Source organism: Pteronotus mesoamericanus, unplaced genomic scaffold (genome assembly GCF_021234165.1).
Source record: "Pteronotus mesoamericanus isolate MK-2021 breed Mesoamerican mustached bat unplaced genomic scaffold, CSHL_Meso_final scaffold_118, whole genome shotgun sequence".
NCBI lineage: Eukaryota > Metazoa > Chordata > Mammalia > Chiroptera > Mormoopidae > Pteronotus > Pteronotus mesoamericanus.
The window spans coordinates 8327254-8352907 of record NW_026555301.1 but is presented as its reverse complement, the minus strand read 5'-3'; the positions used below and the strand labels follow the sequence as shown (position 1 = coordinate 8352907).

At 33.8% G+C, this 25654-nt stretch overlaps 1 protein-coding gene across 3 annotated transcripts; it reads right to left on the bottom strand.

Moving 5' to 3' along the window:
• Positions 1-5976: 5976 nt before the first annotated feature.
• CEP76 (centrosomal protein 76) lies at positions 5977-25477 on the bottom strand. 3 transcript variants are annotated; one of them, XM_054587325.1, is made up of 12 exons: positions 25230-25477; positions 23982-24137; positions 22924-23005; positions 22058-22282; positions 20603-20788; positions 19100-19197; positions 18601-18729; positions 14251-14439; positions 11056-11222; positions 9638-9971; positions 8575-8792; positions 5977-7979 (listed from the first exon to the last, which is right to left on the bottom strand). In XM_054587325.1, the coding sequence occupies exons 1-12, from the start codon at positions 25290-25292 to the stop codon at positions 7841-7843; spliced, it is 1986 nt and encodes a 661-aa protein (XP_054443300.1). In that variant the 5' UTR covers positions 25293-25477; the 3' UTR covers positions 5977-7840. The 3 variants fall into 3 exon arrangements, with proteins under 3 accessions (XP_054443300.1, XP_054443301.1, XP_054443302.1); XM_054587326.1 differs by having other exon boundaries at positions 20609-20788; XM_054587327.1 differs by having other exon boundaries at positions 20702-20788.
• Positions 25478-25654: the final 177 nt, after the last annotated feature.

Genomic DNA, 25654 nt, shown 5'->3' with positions numbered 1-25654 from the left:
TATCCTGCTACTTTATTGAATTCATTTATCATCTCTTTTAATATATATTTTATTGATTATGCTATCACAGTTGTCCCATTTTTTCCTCCCCTTTATTTCCTTCAACCTGCACCGCCCCTCCCCCCAGCATTCCCATCCCCCTTAGTTCATGTCCATGGGTTGTACAATATGAGTTCTTTGGCTTCTCCATTTCCTGTACCATTCTTAATCTCCCCCTGCCTATTTTGTACCTTTCATTTATTCTGCTTATTCCTTGTGCCTTTTCCCCCATTCTTCCCCTTTTCTCTCCCCTCTGATCTCCATTTCTATGATTTTGTTCCTGTTCTAGTTGTTTGCTTAGTTTGTTTTTGGGTTTTTTTTTTTTTTAAGATTCTTTTGTTGATAGTTGTGAGTTTGTTGTCATTTTACTGTTCATAGTTTTTGATCTTTTTTTTTCTTAGATAAGTCCCTTCAACATTTCATATAATAAGGTCTTGGTGATGAGGAACTCCTTTCACTTGACCTTATCTGGGAAGCACTTTATCTGCCCTTCCATTCTAAATGATAGCTTTGCTGGGTAGAGTAATCTCGGATGTAGGTCCTTGTCTTTCCTGACTTTGAATACTTCTTGCCTTCAAGGTTTCTTTTGAGAAATCAGCTAATAGTCTTATGGGAACTCTTTTGTAGAGAACTGTATCCTTTTCCCTTGTTGCTTTTCAGATTCTCTCCTTATCTTTAATCTTGGGTAATGTAATTATGATGTGCCTTGGTGTGTGCTTCCTTGGATCCAACTTCTTTGGTACTCTGAACTTCCTGGATTTCCTAGAAGTCTATTTCATTTGCTAGATTGGGGAAATTTTCCTTCATTATTTTTTCAAATAGGTTTTCAATTTCTTGCTCTTTCTCTCCTCCTTTTGGCACCCATGGGATTCGGATATTGGAGCATTTAAAGTTTTCCCAAAGGTTCCTAAGCTTCTCCTAATTTTTTTGAAATCTTGTTTCTTCATTTTGTTCTGGTTGAATGTTTATATCTTCCTTGTGCTCCCAATCACTGAGTCCTGGTTTCCTTCCCTTTATTGTTGGTTCGCTGTATATTTTCCTTTATTTCACTTTGCGTAGCCTTCACTTTTCCCTCCATTTTGTGACCACACTTGACCAATTCAGTGAGCATCCAGATTACCAGTGTTTTGAATTCTGCATCTGATAGGTTGGCTATCTTTTCATCGCTTAGTTCTATTTTTGAAGCTTTGATCTGTTCTTTCATTTGGGTCATATTTCTTTGTCTTAGTATGCCTGTTATTTTGTGAGGGGCAGAGCCTTAGGTATTTGCCAGAGTGGGGGCCAATAATTTGGTTTTTCTATATTGTAAATTGATTACCACAAAAAGTCTAGTTAATGTCCATCACCACACAGTTACAATTTTTTTTATGAGAACTTTTAAGATCTACTCCCTTCATAACTTTCAAAATAAACAATACAGTATTGTAAAGTATAGGCACATTACATCACCATAAGTTATTTCAAGGTTCCATTAAACTGAAAGTTAGCATCTGCTGACCATCTTCATTAATTTCTCCCATCACAATACTGCCTTAATACAAATCTTTCTCCTCAAAATTGCCTCTGTAGGGTGTTAAAAAATGGATAACAGGCCCCACATTGAATCACTTATGCTAAGCACCACATTGCCAAACTGTGACTTAATACTTACAGTTTTGACCTTTTCCAGAAATGAAATCTTAAATCAGTCAAGTAATTAAACTGCTTTTTGCTAGTTTAACTTCCTTGTCCCATTCCCTTCTGCCTATAAACATCTCCCATTTTTACAGCTCCTTGAAGTTCCTTTCTATCTACTAGATGGGATGCTGCCCAATTCATGAACCATTGAATAAAGCAAATAAGATCTTTAAAATGTAAAAAAATAAATAAAATGGGGGGGGGGAACGTATTCATGAATCAAAATGCTTAACTTTGTTGACACTAATATTCCCTGAAGCAATCCACAAATTTAAGGCAATCCCTATTAGAATCTCAGTTGACTTTTTTTGTAAAAATTGATACATTAATGGTAAAAAATCAGATGAAAATTGCAGAGGACCCAGAATAGCCAAAAACAATCTTGAAAAATAACAAGTTGGAGGACTCTTACACTTTCCAATTTTAAAACTTACTACAAAGCAGTAATAATGAAAACATGTGGTACTTGCAAATAGTATAGGCTGCCATAATAGGAATAGAATCAAGAGTCAAGAAATAAACCATACATCTAGTAAGTCTGATTTTTGACAAGAATGCTAAGACCATTCAACAGGGATAGAATCATCTTTCCAACAAATGGTGCTAGGACAACTGGATATTCATATGCAAAAGAATGAAGTTGGACCCTTACATCACAGCATATATAAAAATTAAATGAAAATGGGTCAAAGACCTAAGTGTAAGAGCTAGAACTATAAAACTTATAGGAAAAAAATAGGGGTTAATAAATCTTCTTGACATTGGATTTGGCAATGAATTATTAGATATGACCACAAAACTAAGAGCAACAAAAGTAAAAAAAGATACATCGCATTTTATCAAAATTAAAAACTTCAGTACTTCACAGAACACAATCAAGAAAGTAGAGACAGCTCACAAAATAGGAGAAAATATTTACCAATCATAGATCTGATAAAGAATCTGTATCTAGGATATATAAAGAACTCTTACAACTCAATAAAAGACAAATTACCCAATTGAAAAGTGGGCAAAGAATCCAGACATTTCTCCAAAGGAAGATATACAAATGGCCAATAAGCGCATGAAAAGATGCTAAACAAAATTAGTAACGAGGGAAATGCAAATAAAAACCACAATGAAATTCCTCTTTATACCCACTGGATGGCTAGAATAAAAGTCACATAATAATAGGTATTAACAAGAATGTGGAGATATCAGAACCCTTACACACTGCTGGTGACATTAATAAATTGTGCTGCTGCTTTGCAAAACTATTTGGCAATACACCAAAATGTTGAACATAAAGTTGCCGTAGGACCCAGCAAATCCTCTCCTAGGTACATATGTATACCCCAAGGAGGATGAAAACATGTGCCCACACAAAACCTTGTACATCAAATCCTTACAGCAGCATTATTCATAACAGCCAAAAGGTGGCAACAACCAAAATGTCTACTGACTGACAAATGGATAAAAACATGGCATATCCATGCAACAGAATATTATTTGCCCACAAAAAGGAAGTAATGATATATGTTAAAACATGGATGAAACTTAAAGATATTATGCTAATTGAAAGAAGCCAGACATCATATATATTTCCATTCATATGAAATGCCAGAATAGGGAACTCTATATAGAAGGTAGATCAGTATTTGCTCAGAGGTTTGAGTAGTAGGAGTAGGGGGTAGGGAATGGGGAGAGAATAATCACTAAAGGGTACAGGATTTCTTTCTGAGGTGATGGAATGTTCTAAAAAAGTGGTGATGTTTGCATATCTGTTTATAGTACAAACCACTGAACTGTGTACTTTAGGGTGTTTAATTTTTTAATATGCAGATAGTCTCAATAAAGCTGTTAAAAAATTTTAAAATGAAAAATGTTTGCTTATGTTCAAATTGAATACATTTTTGTAACCTCTGACAATTAACTACTTTTGTATTACCATTGTTTCCATTCCCTCACTATACATTTTGGCAAAAAAAAAATTTTGTAGAAGTTAAATAACTGACCAATTACAACTCATTTGTAAATAAATTGGTTTCAGAATTAATTCTGACTACAGACTACATGACTCAAATGTTTTCTAGATGTTATTAGAGGGCACTATCCATGTATCTTAGTCATTTACTGAATCTTTACCCAAACAAATGGTAGAATTGGGCATGCCTTACATAATTGACATACCACAAGGAATATCAGGCAGCTCACAGCCTCTTAGGTCATCCTCCGTATAAAGTGATCCTGGCTTCATCTGTCAGTGGCTTGATACCCTATATATTATTGTAATTTTTTTTTTTTTTTAGGTTATGTGATGGGTACCATAGAAGACAGATGTCTTCCATACTCCTCTTAGGCAGAACCACTAATATGAGAAATGGAAAACTGGATTGGTATGGTGGCTTGAAGAATGAGCAGCACTATTTTTTTTTTCTTTTTTAGAGAAGAGCACTATTGACATCAAAATTTTTCCATACTGTATGCTGTATGGTCATACCTGAAAATACCATCCCCATAGAGAGACAAACTTGTATTTGTGCACACAGAAGTACAAAAAAAAAAAAAAAAAAAGATAAGCTCTGTCATAACTTAATTCTAGAAATAATCTGCTACTAGAAATATATATCCTTGGACAGGAAACTGAACTTCTCTAGAAAGTGGATTAGAAGACCTAAGGTTCCTATCAAGTCCAAAACCCTATAATCACAGACCATAAAATATTAAATCACATGTAAAAATAGCATAAATATGAAGGTAGTTAAAACGATAGTTTTGATCAGACCAGCTACCTTCAAAAACACTAGAAAACATCTGTTTTGGAATATTAGTACAAGTCTAAATTCTGTACAGAGAAATCTTTCATTTCATAGGAAATGTATGTGATCTACCAGCTAAAATAACCTCTTCTCCTTTCCTTCTAATATCCATGACTATTTCAGCACTGGAATCAAGCAGCTAATTCACAAACCAGTTTTATAAACCAGATGTACTTACAATGACTATGCCAACCAAATCTCAGAAGAAAATATTAAACTTTTAATGCCCACATTTAATGCATTAATTATAACTGTTTCAATGTAGAATATGCTGTATAAACAGTAAGTTCTTCAAAATTGGATGGCTTGTAGTTTGTGTTTGACTATTTTAAGATTTTAAAAATACATAATATTTATTTTTAGAGAAAGGGATGGAGAGAGGGTGAGAATCATCAATGTGTGGTTGCCTCTCAAGCACCCCTAACTGGGGACCTGGCCTGCAACCTAGGCCTGTGCCCTGACTGGGAATCAAACCAGCGACCCTTTGGTTTGTGGGCTGGCACTCAATCCACTGAGTGACACCAGCCAGGGCAACTATTTTGTTTTTTAGATTTTTATATAGGACTTAGCCAATCTGTTTCTTAACTACCAACAGCTGGAAAGCAATGCTAATTTCAATGGTATAAAATTGAAGTGCATGTTAAAATCATCATTTAATTACTGTACTTATCTACTTAAGTATAAAATTATTTGAGAGTGAAAGAAAATAATGAAAAAACTATCATCTAACCTAACCAATCTTCTTGTTTAGTAAAGCATGAAATCAGAAGTCTGAATTAGTTTAAGCAATTGATAGTTCACAAATGACATATTCTGATGGCCGGATATCTGGCACAGGACACTACGTTATGAGCAATTTTTGACTGACTTTAGAGAAAGATAGATAGAAACATCAATTTGTTGTTCCACTCATTTATGTATTCTTTGTATGATTCTTGTACATGCCCTGACAGGGGATTGAACTCACAACCCTGGTGTAGCAGGATGACACTCTAATCAACTGAGCTAACGAGCCAGAGCCTATGAGCAATATTTTTTTCAAATATATAGCCTACAATTTATTTGACTCAAATCTTAACTTTGTTAAGAAGTAGAAAATTGGGTTTCAAATGTGTGTACTTTCCAGAGCTTTTAAGTTATAGATGTATTTTTACAGATTTAAAAATGTACACTTTGATAAGGCACTTGGTGTGTTCAGTTATTTGAAACTGAATTAATAATTTTATTGAAAAGATTCATTCTTGAGTAATGAAGTTTGTAGGTTTATGATATTATTCTACTAAATAAGTATACCTATATATTATGTATAGAGTACTACGTAAGTGCAGATATTGTCAAAAAGAACACAAGACATATAAAAAACATTTTATGTTTTTAATACATAAACAACTTTTATGACAGAGCTAAATACACAAGGTAAATTTAATTTTTTAAAACAAAAATTATTACAAGAGTAGTGGAATTTTAGTGATAAATGCACTGAAATAATCTTTTGAAATAAACCATCTTTGGAGAAAAACATTAATTCATGTCAGACTCTATTAAAAGTGCATAAAAAATTTATTTTAGAACTTATACTAAAAGAGCATTTATAAATACATTAAACACAGCCTCAATGATAATATAGCCTTGATCTTAATATAGTCTGCCTCTTAGTATGTGTCTCATAAATAATTTGTTCCGAAAGTTAAAAATTCCTAAACCCTAACAAGCAATTTTCTCTATTGATAACTTTATGAGTAATTCTGGCAACAAAATAAAAAAGTCTTAATTCTTATTTTGCTAATTTTCTAAAGTCATATCAGCCTCACAAGAAACATGTAATTATTATTTTCAAAAAAAATTGACAGAAGAGGAGTATTTTCATATTTTTAAAACAAGTTAAACCATAAATATATTTAAAAATAAAACAAAAAGTGACTTTTAGGATATCTTTTGATGTTTAATTTTTTAAAAAACATTTAATCATTTTATTTCCAATGGCCAATTAAAGTAATGAAAAGCATAACTTGCAGAGCCAACTAGTATACATACAGTTACTTTCTTTTTAATCCTCACCCAAGGATATGTTTTTACTGATTTTTAGAGAAGGGGGAGGGAGGGAAGGAGGGAAGAAAGCAGGGGAGAGGGAGAGAGAGAGAAAGGCAAATGTGAAAGAAACATCAGTTGCCTCCTGTACATGCCCCAACCTGGGACCAACTGCACCTAGCTATATGCCTTACCTGGCAATTGAAGCCACAGCCATTTTTGTGTATGGACAACGCTCCAACAAAATAAGCCACCAGGCTAGGGCCAATTACTTAAGGACAGTGGTAAGATCTGTGCACAAACATGCTGAACAATAGTCAAACCTATCACTTACATTATGCAGCTTCTTAATGAAACAAAAAAGTCATACTGCTATGTCTTTTTAATGACTTGCTCACTTTTAAAATTTGCTCAATTTTAAAATAAATACCAGCACGGAGTCACTCATGTATATTGTTTTTACGTGGCTTCACACAATGGCTCTCTGATTTAAATTAGTCACGTATATGTTGATGTTTTTATCATAATGAAATAAAGAAAGAAAAAAAATGTTTTCAGAACATGGAATCCATGATAAGCCTAGTTAGTAATGAATCCTTTGACCACAGAAAATCCGCAACAGAATGCCAGTATTAATTACAGAAAACAATTTGTCAGTAGCACAACAAAAGGGTATAATAAAATTTTTTTAAATACTTAATAATTTTTATACTGAATAAAACTAACAAATACTTATAAGTTATTCATGTACTTTCATGTGAAGTTTTGTTATCAGTATTGTGCTTTTCCAGAGCTAGTTTTTTCCCAATCTTGCATCAAAATCTTCCCGTAAATCTCTGGAAAGTCACGAATATACCTATGGCTATGATGGAAATCTGTTGTGAGGTTAATTTCTCCTAATTTATATAAAATAATTCTATTAATCTAAGAAAAATACTGATCATATTGATTTTACTATGGCTTAAACCCTCAGACAAATTATCTTTCTGATTACTTACTAATGTAAGGAAAACTAAGTAAATTTTACATTACTTAAACTACTGAATACCTGTGGAAAAAATACTATTTATTAAAATAGAATACACATTTAATTCATACTAAATTCCACTCAATTTTATACAAGTTTTTCATCCTTAATTTTTAAATACACACATCATAATTTCCTTTTCAAACATTACAGGTATAAACAAAACCAAAACATGACACTCAAGCCAGACTGTGATTCTTAAAATAACTTCTAAACATATACAATGTGTAAATTCCAATAAAACACAGGTATTCTTAGAGAAATGCTAGTCCTATAATACTGAGCGATATTTACAAGCAAACATGATCCAAACAGCACATGCAGATTCAGGATAAGTAAACACTCGGACACGAACTGCCAGCCGCACCTGGTCTCCACGGCAACAGATTATCTCTTCACAGAAAGGAGACCTGAAGAATGAAGAAAATTTATTAAATGAAGAGGTACACACAGGCTTTACTTTCTTATTTCCAAGTTCATCAGTATTTTAAGTTAATTAAACTTTTTAGAGAGGGGCATAGGGACAAAGAAACATCGATTTGCATATTTATACATTCATTAGTTGTTTTTCGTCTGTGCCCTGAAAGGGAACTGAACTCGCAACCTTGGTGTATCAGAACATTAACCAAATAAGCTACCCTAGCCAGAGCCATAAATTGGTATTTTAAATAATATTTTAAAATCCTGTCTTTGCTTCCAATAGCTCTGTAATTTCAATTGAGTTATTCAAATTATAGTCTATTTTCTCATAATCTGTACATTTAAAAAATTATACTAGTCAAGACCTGAGATCCTCAACCAAGATTGCACCAAAATTACTGGGAAAACTATCCCAAACTATCAAGAGCTACATTGCAGACCTAATGAATCACAGTCTGTGGGAAGGAGGCTCAATCATAAAAGTTCCCCATGAGATTCTGAACTTATTCCTAAGTAACTACCAGACTAATTGATTTCTAAGATTCCTACCTAAAATTATTTATGAATTCATAAATTTCATCTTACCGAAGACATGTGGCAAATGCACGCCTTGCATTCCTATACACAAAATGTATTGGGAACCCTTTAAATGTGTGACCATCAGGTACAGCTCTCCTTATGGCATCTTGAAATTCTTCATTGCCCGCAGATATACTTGTTGTGCGCTCAAATTCGTAAGAAGCCAAAGCTGGTGATAAGAGATAGGAAAGCTGGTCTTCCCAAACAGTAGTAAGGCCAAGATCCTATAGCAATCAAAAGAAAAAAAGTAAAATACATGAATATTTTAAAAACCAATTACATGGTCCTCCTGGGCAACTCAATTGGTTAGAACGTTGTCCCAATACCACCAAGGTTGTAGGTTTGATCCCCAGCCAGGGCACATACAATAACCAACCAGTGAATGCATAAATAAGTGAAACAACAAATCAATCTTTGTCTCTTTCTCTCTCTCCATTTGTCTCTCTCTAAAATCAATTTTTAAAAAATCGTAACAAAAATGTTGATTTTAATATATGTCAAGATTTTTAAAACCTGTTGATTTTCAAACTTCCTATTATAAAAATACATAAAAATAAAAATCTATATGTATCAGGCTTTAGTTCTTAAAGAAAACAAAAAACAAAAACTTTCAATATCATGTTGGTGAAGGATCCAAATTCTGTAATTCTTTAATATCCACTAGAAAAGATCATATGGAATAGTCATACTATGGAAGACAGTATCAGTAAATTTTGAAGTCACATTTTATTTAACTTTAGAGTTTAGTAAGATTGAATTTGCTTTATTTGATTGCTTCTACCATAAAGTCAAGTGTAGGAGAGAAGTCAACAAACTAATTGCATATATAATTAAACTCAAACATTTAGTGAGCACTATTTCTAGAAGTAATAAATTCTGTAAGTGTTGGTGAATTTAGAAATGTTTTAGTCTCAGATCTTAATTCTCATGACTTTCAAAACTATAAGCTTCACAAAGGTAGGGACTATATATGCTTCATGACTGGCACTATCATACACACCTCCCAGAAACTGTTCATACATAAATAAGTGAACAAATTCATGGAACTACAAATTTCAGTGTTAATTACCTTCCTGTGTTCTGACACTAGTAACCTTAGCTGCATTTCTATTTCATTACTTGTTACAGAAGCATCAATCGTGGATGCACAGAGAGGTGGAAAGGGAGGAAGGGATGTTGTAGCTCCTGGAGCACACACAGATTTAATTGCTTCTTCACTCATGGGTTTCCATTTAGATTCGTCATTCAAATCAAATACACAGACTTCTACTGAGTCAGAGGGCTGACAATTTCCGAGAAACATCTGATGATTGAAAACACAACCAATTGTTCGATACGGGTACAGTGGTTTGGGCTGTTCAGCAACTGGAGGTTCATCAGGATTGGTAGATTTGTGGATGTACCTAAAAAAGATAAATCATATTTTTATGTAAGAACTTAAAAATTAGGAAGGCAGCACCTTACAGAGAACACTTAAAGCCCTATTTCCCAGGACTAGAGTTTTAATACTCACTTTTTCCTTCTTATATTTTTACAATTTGATTACTCTATATTGATTATATAGCGTATCTTATGCTATAGAAACCAACTTATTCCTTTAACATGAGAATATCTTTTAGGTGTATTGTTAAGATCAAAAACATGTATGTCAGATAATACAATTAAAATAATTTAGCTACAGCAGTGGCCTGGTAGCTCAGTTTGTTAGAGCATCCTCCTGAGATTCCAAAGTTGCAGGTTCAATTCCTGATCAGAGAACCTACAAGAATCAACCAATGAATGGATAAATAAGTGGAACAACAAACAGATGTTTCTCTATCCTTCTCCCTTCCCCCCTCTCTAAAATCAATAAATTAAAATAATTTAGCTATATATGATGAGGTGCAATTAATCAAAACGATTATCATTTAGGAAAAGAAAACCCCCCAGAAAAATGAGAAAAGGGCCCAGGGCTGTGCCTGTAGGTTCTCCAAGATTTAAAAATGAAAAGAAAAACAGAACAGCCAGAGAAAAAATAATGAGAGTGAAAGATAGTGTTATGAGGAAAGAGAATGTTTCAAGAAGGAAGAAGTATTTAACACTTTGAAAATCTGATGACAAGGAAATAAGACTGAAAAAAATGTCCAGTGGATTGATGATTCATCAACATGGAGTTGATCATATCAAATTTTCAAAAGAAATCATTATTTCAACATAAGTTTATTTTTAGACTTAGAGATGACCATCAGCAAAACTATATGCCAATTATATAAAATTAAAAGTAAATATACCATAATTTATTTTTTTTACCAATATTATGTTGGTAAAGAATATTTTAAGTGTACATAGCTATTTTAATTGAAGTAATTTTTTACATAGTCACTGAAAAGGCTATAATAACGAAAATTATCAACACATACCTTTTAGTACCATCAATATAAACAAAGAACCTTTAATTTAAAATAATTGCATCTTTTAAAAACATGTTTGTAAACTTAGCTGGCTAACCTGTGTCCTGTTAAACTCTCCCAAAAAGTGATAGTTCCATCAGTTCCACAAGTCATAACCCAAGCATGAGGTACTCCTTTTGCCTTAGTCCCTACACAGACAAAGGCTTCTAATCCATATCCAAGAAGAAGGCTGCAGAGGAGGTTAGCATGATCTTCACAGTCACCCTAGAAAATACAATGAATTAAAAAATTAAGTACCTGTTCCTTCATACTGCCTTTTTAAATATTTAAATGCAAAATGACAGTAAAAAATTATTATTAAATTCTTCACTTTTAATCATTAGTCCAGTGTTAAGCTGAAACAACAGGGATGGAAACAACTATATGAAATTTAGAAAAGCCTGAATTATTTTACAAAGTCAGTGCTCACAAATCTAATAATTGTTACATTTATACTTTAGGAAGGGATATTCAGATTCAAGAGTTTATAAAGAACTCATAAAACATAGAAAGAAAAGCAGTAAGATTTTAAAAGGTACAACTAACAGACATGAACAGACAAGCTGACAAATCATAGAGCAGGAAATGCAAGTAGAAAAATACACAAACTGAAAACAGTGAGTTACAATAGCTATATATGATTATTTTTAAAAAATACATAGGAAAAATGACTGGATACAACAAAATGCCAACAATGGCATTAGGGTGGTTATATATAATTTTCCCTTCTACAATATTTTCTAAGTTCTTTTTGATGTTATACATTACTTTCACAATTTAAAAAATTTATAAAAATGACAAAAATAAAATAATCTAGTACATTCTGTGAAAAAACATTATTAAAATACTAAATAGTAAGGCTACATTTATGTTAAGTATTTAAGCATAGGATACAGGTAATATGTAAAAGTGAAAAACACTTTTGAGTTCAGTATTAGAATGGATGACATCTTTACCCCCCAAATTTTGCATTAGTGGCTCTCCACTGTTGGTTTTTAATTAACTCTAATAAAGAGCATTTTATAATCATTAAATTGACTTAAGAAAAATATATCCAGCCTTTAGACCCACTAATTTCTATATTGAGATTTTATATTAATACATTTTTTAAAACCCCAACAATACAACCAAAATATTCAATGTAAAAACTCATTCTCAATGACAGCAAAAAATTGGAAGCAAACCTAACTCAGCCAAAAGAAACAGTCCCTACAATGCAGAAATAATTCAGTACGTTTTATTTCAACTCAAGAAAACTTCATACAGCCATTTAGAGAACTGTCTCCTATTCCCTTGTTGCTTTTCAGATTCTCTCCTTATCTTCAATCTTGGGTAATGTAATTATGATGTGCTTTAGTGTGCGCTTCCTTGAGTCCAACTTCTTTGGGACTCTCTGGGCTTCCTGGATCTACTGGAAGTCTATTTCATTTGCCAGCCTGGAGAAGTTCTCTCTCATTATTTTTTCAAATAAATTTTCAATTTCTTGCTCTTCCTCTTCTCCATCTGGCACCCCTATGATTCAGATGTTGGAATGTTTAAAGTTGTCCCAGAAGTTCTTTAGCCTCTCCTAATTTTTTTGAATTCTTGTTTCTTCATTCTGTTATGGTTGAATGTTTATCTCTTCCTTCTGCTTCCAATCATTCATCTGAGTTCTAGTTTCCTTCCCTTTACTGTTGGTTCCCTGTGTAGTATTTTTTATTTCACTTTACACAGCCTTCACTTTTTCTTCCATTTTGCAACCATACTCAACAAATTCAGTGAGCATCCAGATTACCAGTGTCTGAACTGTGCATCTGATAGGTTGACTTTCTGTTCATTGCTTAGTTTTATTTTTGGAGCTTTGATCTGTTCTTTCATTTGGGCGATATTTCTTTGTCTCAGCGTGCCTGTTACATTGGGAGGGGCAGAACCTTCGGTATCCGCCAGGGCAGGGCAAACCAGGTTACTGAGTTGTGATGCTGTTGGGGGGAGGGATCTGAGAAGGCTCTTGGCTGGCTTTCAGTCACTTCCCCCGCTACCCACAAGCAAATCGGGCCCTTCTAGAGCTGATTCCCGGATGGGTGAATTTGTCTATGTTCTAGGACCCTATGGGTCTCTACAACAGATTCTCCTGGGAAGCTTGGAGTTTTTCCTGCCGCAACTCCCACAGGTTTTTACCTCCAGAGGTTCTGAGGCTTTCCTGCACTGGAACCCTGGACTGTGTGGTCTGTCTCGCTCCCCAGCTGCTCCTCCCAGTTTATCCGCACACAGATGTGGGACCGCCTGAATCACTAGCTGCCACCTTGCTGCCAGTCCTCTCCTTCCTGTCTGCCCATCTCTGTCCCTACTACCAGTCTAGAGGAATGTTTCTTCTTTAGCTCCTTGGTTGTCGGACTTCCATACAGTTCGATTTTCTGGCAGTTCTGGTTATTTTTTGTCTTTATATTTGTTGTCCTTCTTTTGGTTGAGTGAGGAGGCAAAGTGTATCTACCTACGCCTCCATCTTGGCCGAAATCAAAATAATTTTGGTAAGTAATGTTTAACTGCTTTCAGTTGTCTTTAAGACAAAATCATTCCAATTGACAAATTAATCTCTAATATAGTTTCTTCCATTGCATAAGCTTGCCTTGTGAATATCTATACTAGATATACAACTTTAGACTAAACAAAATTGTTTCAAAACAATAATACAATAAATTTCTTTTTTTTCTGTTCTATTTCAACAGAATTGGAATCCTGAAGACAGTCTGACTTGTTTTTATATTATCAACATTTTTGGAACACATTAAGATCAGGGAATATCCCATAATTACACAATTCCTTAAATATATACTTATATTTCATACTAACCAAAACACCAATGAGCCCAAGAATTTTTTCCATATTCATTATGTACTGCCATTTTGTTTTTAAATAGCACATCTCTAAGCAAACTTTAACACATGAATAGTACTAGAAGACCGCAGTACTAGTCCTGTTGCTCTTGCTAACTCACTGTTTACTTTATCTCTGTATCTTGATTTCTGACCTAATAGTACTTGTAGATCCCTACCTCACAGAAATCACATTATATTTAATAAGAAACTATATGAGAAAATAAAGATGCTAAGTTTTCCTTTATGTATTGGCATTTAAATGTTAAGAAAAATAAAAAAATTATGACGTGTTAAAATTGATTAATATGTAATTTTTTGTTAATTCTTTTACAAATACACCATAAATTCACATTAATTATGATGTACTGCTTTTTAATTCTATTAAGTGTATAGGATACCTTGTTTCTACAGAGAAAGGCCAGCAGAGTGCACCACTGTTCCTGTTTACCTCCTCCTCCAATAACAGGGGCTCTTTCATATCCAAGAACATTAACGAATCTTGCTGCTTGCCTTGGGGTATCCAGAAGCCGCCCAGCTCGAAGTGGTTTAACATAGGAACAGACTGGTCTATTTATCCCATTTTCATCCTAGAGAAAGGGGGGTAAAACATGATCTGTAATGACAGATTAATCATTTCCAATTTTAACACCTTTTCTTAGAGTACATTAACTGAGTGATAAAATAATTCTTGATAACACTGGTTGTTTACCTGGTACCCAGTACTGGGTTGCTAAGTGCTATGCATACAATTTCTCTTTAAATCCTCAGATTATTTTTATCTCTATTATTTTGATTTCATAGATGAAACTGAAGCTACAGCCTTTGTACAACAAGGCCAGGATTCAACCACTGAACTAACTCTAAAGAACATGAACTATCATATGACCTACCAATCCTGCTCCTGGATATATATCCAAAGTAATTGAAATCAGAGTCTCAAATAGATATTTGCACACCCAAGTTCTCTGAAGCATCATTCACATCAGCCAAGATGTGTAAACAGCCAAAAGGTCCCTTCAATGAATGAATGGATTAGTAAAATGTGGTGTGTGTACACACACACACACACACACACACACACACACAATGGAATATTATTCAGTAATTAAAAAGGAGAAAAGCCTGCAATTTGTAATATGGATGAAACTGAGGGCATTATACTAAGTGAAATAAGCCAGACAGAAAACACATACAGTATGGTATCACTTACATGTGGAATCTTAAAAAATAAAAAGCTTATTTCACATAAATAGTAGTGGGGGAAGGAGAATGGGGTGATGTAGATCAAAAGGTACAAATTTTCAGGTATACATTCTACACACACACACACACACACACACACACACACACACAGAATTAACTATGTGAGGTGATGGAATGTGTTCGTTATCTTGATCTTGGTAATTTTTCCACAGTATATATCAAATGATCACATTGTATACTTTAAATATATATCATATATTTGTCATTTATTCCACCATAAAATTAAAAAAACTCTCTAAGAAAAGAAAAGCAGGTGGACGGGAGAAAGGAGATAAAAGCCAAAGTATTCTTTCATATTATCATATATAATTTAGTAACATATATTCAAACAGAATAACTTCTGATTAGCTGATAAAACAATGATCAGAGCTCATTTTTAAGTTTTTCCTATTATATGTGGAGACCCACAGGAAACAATTTGATAACCAAGTCAACTGAAAGCAGTGTTTTGGAAATTATTTCAGAAAGCACCTTACATTTTAAATACAGGATGTATCCTAGCACTTGAACTAGATAGAGTGGCTCTAAGAATCTTTGATGACTATTCACCACTGTACTTTCAGAGTTAATATTACCAAAGCCCTTATTTTCCTTAACTTCATGATTACTGAGATGACAAACTCAAAGAGCCACTTGTTACTCAAAGTTCAGAGATGATTTAAAACTATTATGGCAAGGCTCTTGAAAAATACAACCTAACTCAGCCAACAGAAACACCACCTATTTGAATTATCCAAACCACTGATGTCTTTCTATACCACAATAACGTGATTTTTCCAATATAATCATTATTATTTATATTTGATTATGGTAAGATCATGAATTTTTATATAATGCAGAGCAATATGATTTCTACTCATACCCATAGTTTTCAATTCTAAAAGGCACTGATTTTTTTTCCCCGTCCTCTCTCACCCCACAAACTCTAACACCTTCATGGTGGTGTCTTACTCTCCATGGTTCAATGCTATCTTAGGAGTGAGAAATAGATACAAAATGAACATAGGGATCAACTAGAAGAACTCAAACAGGACAAGGTAAGAACCAAGGGTAGGTAAGGAACCTAAGAACAGAGAAAGCAGAAGAAAGGAGATTTAGGCAGAGTTTTATAAACTTGATTTTTTTTTAAAAACCCTGAAGGGGACACAGAAGCAACTCAAGCTCCAGTAAGGGCCCTCTATCCTTTTCCCTGTGATTCTCTCAGACGGCACTGTTTTTTAAAATAGAAAATCATGATTCTAATTTTAGAGAGAATTAGAAAACTATTACTTGGATTTCTTTTTATGTTAATTCAACATTACTAATAACCTACTATAGTAAGAGAATATTAAGTCCTAAAATCACAATCTGAACTTTAAAAGGATAGCCTCAATCTTCAAGTGATTTGTAACATTTTCTTAAAACTTAATGGTCTTAAGGTCATTTCTGCAACTTATTTAATTTTAGCACAGAAAACGTAAAAACTACCATTAAAAGAACAATGACTTATTAAGTATGATAACCCTGGGTATTCCACAGATGTTTGGCTAGGATAAAAGTGATTAATTTAGTTCCTGTGTGGGCCAGTTTGTCCTATTCTTACAACTCCACTAACAGGCAAGAAAGGAATGAAAATGCAAAAAAATGGATACATTTGCCCTAAGCCAGTCATCAATGATAGCACCTTGGAATACAAGATATACCATTACTTGTTTCATTACAGTAATATTTCTAATATTACCTAAATATATTCCCATAAACTATTTGAATATCTTGAAATTTTCATTATGTCAACTTCAAAACCTGTACTGTCCAAAAGAATGCCACTAACCATATGTAGCTATTTAAATATTAGTAACATTTAAATTCAGTTCTTTAATCATGTTAGCCACATTTTGTGTGTTCAATATGCACAATATGGCTAGGGGTACCACACTGGACAGCACACATATAGAACATTTCTATCAATGCAGAAAGTTCTACTGGACAGTGCTATCGTTTACTATTTCCTCTTATGAATGGAAGCACTGGAAATTCATTTTCATACCATGTATAATAATTTTTATTTGAAATTATAGGTTTTGTAATTAAATTGGTGCCTTAAATAACTGTTGTTCCTAATTTCATATCCAGCCAAATCAGGAAGCAGCAGCAAGAAACACTACTAGGAAAGGAACCTAAGTAAGATGAACATTTACTCTCTATACATGGAAAGAGCACAGTCAAACCAAAGACCAGTAGTTGAAACTGCAATTTAATAGTTTGCCATAACTGAACTACTGTTTGAACTTAAAAGATTCTTCACTTCTTTATCCTTCATACTGTTTGCAAAAAGTAGCAATGCCTGACCTCTTTACAATTTCATATGTTTACCATGAGACTACATGACCTTTTATGGTTCAAATCTTCTTACAATGAATGCTGAGATATGAACATACGTAATAGTTCCTAAAAGATAACCCCAGTTCCTTGATTCCCTTAACAACATATCCCATCCTTTCCCTCCTCCTTTTTCATTCGCCATTTCTCTGATCTATCTACCTCCTCCACTCCACTCCAGTCCTCTCTGACATTGGTGACACATGTCAATAAACAACCTAATGTCAGACTGAATTAGACAGCAGGGAACCAGTTATATTTTGACTGGTTTCTCTTTACTCTTGTCCTAATATCAGTGATAGGTTGCCTGCCCAGTCATTCAATGTATGGATAATGCTATCGTAAAGTCAAAACGCATTTCCCTCATTTCCACCACTAGTCAACTAGAGTCCCCTACTCCCAAGCTCCTCATTTAGAAATTAAACCACTTCTATTCTGTCCTAAAAATCTACAGAATGTAGAGTAAAGCTAGAAGAATGCACAGAATCTGAGAAATATAATCCCAATACATTATATTTGTATTAATGTATTTATGTAAGGTTAAATATATATAAAATATCTGAACAGTTCATAAGTTACAGAAATAGGGATCTAATCATATATTTTACGTTGATTTGTTAATGAGAGAAAATGGGCTTAGGATATAAGAAAAATAGAGGCAGAGATATATAGTAGAAATGCTGTAGTTAAATATTATGGGTCATTTGGCTTAGGGATCTTGGTACATGGAATTATTGCATGTAATATTGCTTGTATTTTTTTTTTTTTAAATACCCTAACTAGGAAAAATATATGCTGAGACCCAGTTCTGCACTCAAAAGCTAAATTTACATATAAGTTACAAAGTATTCTAGTAATTATTTAATACTAAGTATCAATCAAGGACATAAAGTTAAGCAAAAAGGATTTTCATCTATAAATAAAACATATTCAAAAAACAATTAAAAATGAAAATTAAAATGAAACAATGACTGTATTATGTCACTCACCTACTCCAAGAGTATAACAAAATTAGCAAATAAATTTGCATTTTTCTAGAATATATTTTACAAATTAAACAAAATGTATATAAACAAACAGTAAATATCAAATACAGGTGTGAAGCTTTTCTAATACAATTTACAAACCTGAGCAAAAATCTTAACCAGCCGTGAGTTGTGCGAGGGTCGAATCTGCAAATATTCTCTCCACCACTGCTTAGCATATACAAGAAATAATCGCTCTTTCTCTGCAGTTTTCTGACGTTCCAAAGCAAGCTTGAAATTTAAAAAAAAAAATTTCAATTTCTATTCATTCTCCTTAATTACTATAAAATATGTAACAAATTTATGCACTTCTCTCCATCTCTACCACCACCCTAATCTAAGCTACCATCATTTTTATCTCATCTGTAAGAGACTTCTAACTTCTCTATTTCTACACTTCCCCCAATTAACTCAGTCTCCATACAATAGTCAGAGTGATCTTTTTCCCCCAAGGCATTTTAAAATATTAAATTATATTGTTATTCTCTTGCTTAAAACTAATAAATTCTAATTTTCTTTAAAAAGTGTTTTCTAGGATGAATAGGTAAATATACTACTATGAAAACACATATACAAAGAAAAGAAATCCAGAATTATTTACCTGTGTGTTCACTACTTCTTGAGATAATGTCTGATTGACTGCTGGGTACATCTCAAGTTTTATATTTAAAATTCCCACAGAAACTTTTGATTCTGTGCCTATAAATATAAGTAAATATTTAGTACCTCAGGTTTTAATACTATGTATATTTAGTCTACCAAAGTCTAACCAAAATAATTTAAGAATTTTGTGCTCTACCGCTTACGTGGAATAAAGATAACATTCAACATCATCTTTAATATTCATAATAAAAATGAACAAAATCAAATTAGTTTTTACATGGTACAAAGGCCTTCATCTAATTTTAAGGAGATTATCTATTTTCTTAGCTTCCTAATCACATTTTAAGGGACTTTTCAGACCAAAAGGATTTGGAATTCTTAATTTTTATCTTAATTAAATATATAATACCAACCAGACTTTTATTTAAAACCAAGGCCAAAGCAACTGTTAACACCTCGTTCTCAGAAAATATTTATACTCTTTGTCACATATAATTCCCATTTATCCCTTCCTATTTTTCACATCACTTGTGAGTACAAATTTTTAATACATGCCTGTATTTAAAGAATTAGAAAACAAATATACTTCACACAGGACTATTTAATATTTCTTTGGTGAATCAGAATATATTTGTTTGTAGGTTATTAGTAGGCACATCATTTTAGGCCTATATATTGAAGACAAATAATGGGTATCACATTTGAAAATAAGTATCCTACATAAAACTTTCTTTTCTACTTTCAATTTAGGGAAAAAAACGCTCAGTGTCTGACTTATCAAAATCTAAATTACTAAAGCTATACTGTCCAGTGGTCAGATTCAGTATTGTGATTAAGTTTCAATATTAGATACTTCCATTATGTTATGTATAAAACACTGGCAGCTTTATTTTTTCATTGTATTAGTAAACATGTATTACATATCAAATATTATGCAAGAGTCCAAGGGTGAATACGATTGGCACACCATCTCTGTCCTCAAAGCACTATTTAATGATACTGACATTGAGCAAGTTAGCACCTCTTTGAGTGCCACTTTGCCACATGCAAAAGGGTCAAAGAAAACCTACTCCACATTCCACAAGAACAGGTGGTACAGAAAAGCCACTGGTATTAATGGAAACACACTATATAACCTGGGGTGTGCTGGAATGGAAGTATTTTGTGTATGCATGCATACATGTATGTAAGTAGAATCTTAATCTTCTCTATAACCTTATATATAATCAAATCAATCTGAAAAAGTAAATCCTTCAAAATTTCTTTATCTACATCCTAGGAAAGAAATTTTCAAGACAAGGCCAAAATAACTGTGAAGTTCTACACTCATACTATTCTTCAAGACATTTCCCAACACTATAACATTGGAGTCCAATTATAATTCTAAAGAAATTCTTTCACATGTTTGCCTCTTGGTTTATAAAGGCATTTTAAAAATATAAAATGTATTTACAAACAAACTGGGGCTATAAAAATATAACAGTGATATTAATCATCATACCTACACCCATAAGTTCCACAGTAAGATTAGTCACTCCATTTTCTGAGCCCAAAACTGATCGCCATTCGAGAAAATAAGATGCTACTAAAGTAGTCTCACCAAATATATCTGTTTTGATTAGCACCATATGAATTGGATCACTTATTGATAACATTGTTGTTGAATCAGCCATTCTAGTTCCATCACCTAGCAATATAAACCAAAAAAAAATTATACCACATCACATATTCAGTTAGGCCAAAATAAAATACCTTATTGAAAAGTGTTAATAATCCTTATAAAAACAAGCAGAATAATCGGATAATGTCTCAGAGAGCCTGTAACAGATTGGGAATAAAAGTACAGACCAATTTCTCACAGCTTTTAGAAGACTGGTAAAATTGTGATGAGTTATTTTGTCAATTAATGCATATCAGTGTTTTCTGACCTCTAAGAGACTGTCTACACAGTAGAAGTACTTACTAAACAATAAGCTACTACAATAAATCAAATATGTCAACATCAGTCCTGGCTGGTGTGGCTCAGTGGATTGAGCACCAAACTGTAAACTAAAGGGTTGTTGCTGGTTCGATTCCCAGTGTAGGGCATGCGCCTGGGTTGCAGGTCAGGTCCCCAGTGAGGGGCATGCAAGTGCAACCACACATTGATGTTTCTCTCCCTCTCTTTCTCCCTCCCTTCCCCTCACTAAAAATAAATAAATAAAATATGTCAACATTAATTCCCAAACTACCTTTATGACTAAAACTCCAGAAATAGTAACTGTATTATCTACCCCAAACTGAAAGATCCAGCACCTTGGAGCTAGCAGTTTAAGCCATTAACTGCTTTATTAGGGTAACATTTTTCTCTGGGGGGAAAAAAATAATAAATTTTAGTACTGCATGAAATTTAGTACTGCTACATGTATGTAGTACTAAAATTCTGAAGGTATAATTTTACAACTTTTGCTAAGTTTACAAATATATTATAAAAATTTCTACATTGACAAAAATGTACAAAACACCTCTATAGGAAGTAACAGTGTAAAACAATTTCAGAAATCAAATATCATAATTTTAAAGTTCTAAAAATGAGTTATAGATTCACATTTAAACTTTGATTTTCAAAAGTTACATAGTATCATAAATGCAGTCATCTTTCATAAATGAGGATCATGTCTACCTAGCAGAGCACCATGTACTTAATATGCATTTAAATGTTTATTACTAAAAAATCAACCATTAAAACAGTCCAAAAATAACCTTCAGGGAAAATTACTTAGCAGAAAATAAAGCAAGAAGGTGGTTAGAAGCAGTTTATATAGAAAAGAGCAGTAGGGAAAAAAATAAAACAAAAGGATAGAGGGGGAAATTCATCCATTATAAGTCCCTACTTAAAGCAAAAGTAATCACTGTTCTACAATAAACCCTCACAAAGGTTTACTCAATTAAATGGAAATTCATTATTGCTTCTTACCTAAGTTTTCTCTGTGTACTTCAAGTAAAAAGCCATCATGAAAATCTGGTTCACAGGCACATGGAACAGGTTTAGAACGAAAACGTTGGTTTCGAAAATGCAAGCATAAAGTAAAGGTTGAACAAACTTGTCCTGGTAAAGGCTCAGGTTCTTGTAGATGTTCCAAGAAAGCTTTTCCACCCAAAACCTGAAGGTAAAGATACCTCCGTGTTGGATCAATATTAGCTGTAAAGTGTAGCAATATATATGAGGAAACTGCCAAATAACTTAAAGAATGTGATCAAGACAATAGGAAATAACAACTTGACAGAAAAATTTGATAAAACTAAAGACTAGGGAAAAAATAAAATAAAAGGTAACACATTTACTATATACCAGGACCATTTGCACCCAGGGAAGAAAAGATACATAATATGATACCTTTTTCTGAGTTTACATTCTGGCTACTTCCTCCAGCTAGAAAGGAGTCAGAGCCAAGGTTTAAGATACCTTTACAGTTAGTTGCTTATCCAACATTCCTTTACCTCCACAGACCAACTCAGACAACTATCTTGACTTAGCAAATTGTACTTGTGAGATAATTACATTACCATTAAAAAAATAAGGCTAAACAATTTTTATAAAATATATTATTAAAACATGAGAAGCAGGTAGTCCTTTTTTTGCTTCCCCTGTGCTGTACATTAAATCTCCTGATACATACTTCATGCAAAACAAAATCCAAGTTCTTTGGATGACTACTTGGAAAAATCTACATATTTCATTCTGGGGAAAAAAACCAAAATGTTTTCTATCACATACCAAACACTACCGCACATCTATCCACAGTATTATCCACAACTAAATTAATGTTGAAAATTACATACTTTTTTTTAACAACGTTGATTGTCTATCAGTAAAACAAACTGATTGTTTTGGAGAGGGAGGGAGTTCTTGATCAACACTGTCCTGGAAAGGCAGAAAGAAAATCAAAACAAATTAGAAAACAAAAATTAGAGGTTAAGCAAGAAAAAGCCAATAATGGAACTAAGAACTGAACCAAAAGTAAATAGGATAAAGCCCCCTCAGAACACCTGTATTTTCCTTGCGTAATTAAACTAAAGAAAAGCCTGCAAAAGAGGTTATGCAACTGGTCATTCCTAAAGTCTAATATTAAGAAATAAAACTGTCTTAAAGCAATGTTCACGGAATGCTAAAAACAAATCCCTAATATCTTAAACAAGGTTAAACTTTCTCTAAGCCTGGCTATGTTTCACCATGAACTGATTTTTAATAAGAAAGTAACATTCACATAGCAAAAGCTGTTATTAGGTCAATTTTTTATACCAAATGGGTTTACAAACCTCAAAAACCAAAAAAGCATGCTGTATTAAAATACTTATTCCCTGGTGTACTATGAAGTCCATCCAATTTTTACATTATACTATCCAGTATTGAGGTCACAGTTTCTCATTATTGCCTCATTTTCAAAAGGCCTACTTACTAATTTGTGCACTCATCCCGCTAGTGACCTATTTGTATGAAAAGATTTGTACATTCTTATGCAGTTATTTTCTTAAGTTGATAATTTCTTAATCACAGAGAACACTGTCCAAAACAGTGTTTATTTTAAAAATAAAGCTAATCTTAAAAAATTATAGAATATTAATAAAAATGAACTAGATTATAAGGAACTAATTTGACTAAAACATATACTTAAAATTACAGACCTGAAGAATAAATAACAAGAGAAAATTCTGTCACTGTAGAGAGAAATGTATATAACTGTAATTTCACTGATACATAATCCTACTTGTTACATTAGCTTATACTTTAAACAAGGATATTATTAGACAAATGGCCTTATTTTTAAAGTGGTTTTACTAAAAGGAGAGGCCCCCCCAAAATATATTTATACTCTCAAATTTTTCCCAAGATTACTCACAGTAACAAAATTAAGTTCTTTCATCACATCATCAATGATTCCACGACGTCTAAGAGCTTTGATCAAGTCTTCTGATGATAATTGTTGTTGATCAGGAGCTAATTCTTCCCGTATTGTCTCCGCAAGAATTTCTCTTATTCTGCCATGGACGTCCATCTATGCAGAAAACTCACATTACAATTTGCAATATTACGAGCCAGTCAAATACTGCCACTTGGTCCATTTTTTTCTAAAATACTGACAAAAAACAATGGCAGTGGCCACTTCATTATTTCTTTCTAAAACATTGATGAAAAATAATGGCAGAGGACATAGATCAATTCAGGAAGACTCCTCCTGCTAATGGTAAATGTAGAATTGTTATCAAAATTCAATGAGAATAAAGATAGTTTTTTAAAAGTAAAAAGAAAATAATTTAAGATAAAAAAATTTAGTACAAATTCTATAAATGACCCCTACTTGTTACTGGGTATGTACTACTTTTGTTACAATTTCCCCACAAATAACACTCAACGAAAACTTTCTGAGACAGAGTATAGTATCAAAAGAACACACACACCTACAGGCTGCAATCAAAGTATGAACTTCAGCTTTCAACTTATTAGATGTGATCTAGGTTTAACTTATTTTCCCTTTATATATCTGGAAGAAGGAGTGCCCTGTCAAGATCATTGTGAGGTTTAGATAAAAGATGCTAAATAGCACAAAGCCTGGCATACAAGTGCACAATAAACGAGAGCTTTTATTACTTCAGCTTATTGCATTCAGTTGCAAAGACACAATGTTCTTCTTGAGCTCTGAAGTATCACAAATACTTTCATAACAAGTCCTTTAGTAACTTCTTGCAGGACTTCTTGGTTCATCAACGACATCTCAAATTGCATTCACCGTTAAAGTAATTCCAATTTTTGACATCTGAATTTAAACCTGCTCCAAACACAATTTATATTCGATTTAACTTTCAGAAATCTTTGGATAAACGCTACATTTTCATAACCGTCCTATAATACTATCGCCGTTCTATATCCCCTCAGACTCTTACTAGCACTTTCTTCTGCGCTTGTTCTTTTACCGAAGCTAGCAAGTTCCTCTGGCTTCAAACCCGAAGCTTTGCCCATCCCGCGCTCAGCATATCACAGCCTTTGCTCGAGTCCCCGGCAAGCCGGTGCCACGGTCGGCCGGGCCAAGGGACACAGGCTGGACACGCGGGGCCACAATGCGGGTAGAAGAGCGCCTGCGGCCCCTCACCTTGCTCAGCTGCTGGTGGATGAGCTGTTTAAGCTCTGAGGCTTTCTCCGGAGGCAGCGACATGCTGGGGCCGGAGCCTCGCCGCCTTTTCTCTCCACTTCAGATTCCCTAACCACGCGGCCCGCCCGGGAGTGTTACTCGCTGCTGAGCACAAAGCTGGCAAGACGGCTAGTCTCGCGCAGCTCCCCGGGGATGCAGCGCCGCGTCAGGGACAAGGCCAAGCGGGAGACGAGGCCGCGGCAGATGGGGTGCCCAACTGTTGTTTTGAAACGACGGCGGGCGAGGCTTCGGGGCTGTCCCCCGCCCTGCCTGATCACCTCCACCTGTCTCTCCCCCTCTCTCAGGGTCCCCACTCCACGACTTTAGCAACCCCTAACGCATTGTCAATGTCTTCGGATACCCTATCTGCCCCCATAGCGCTCTCC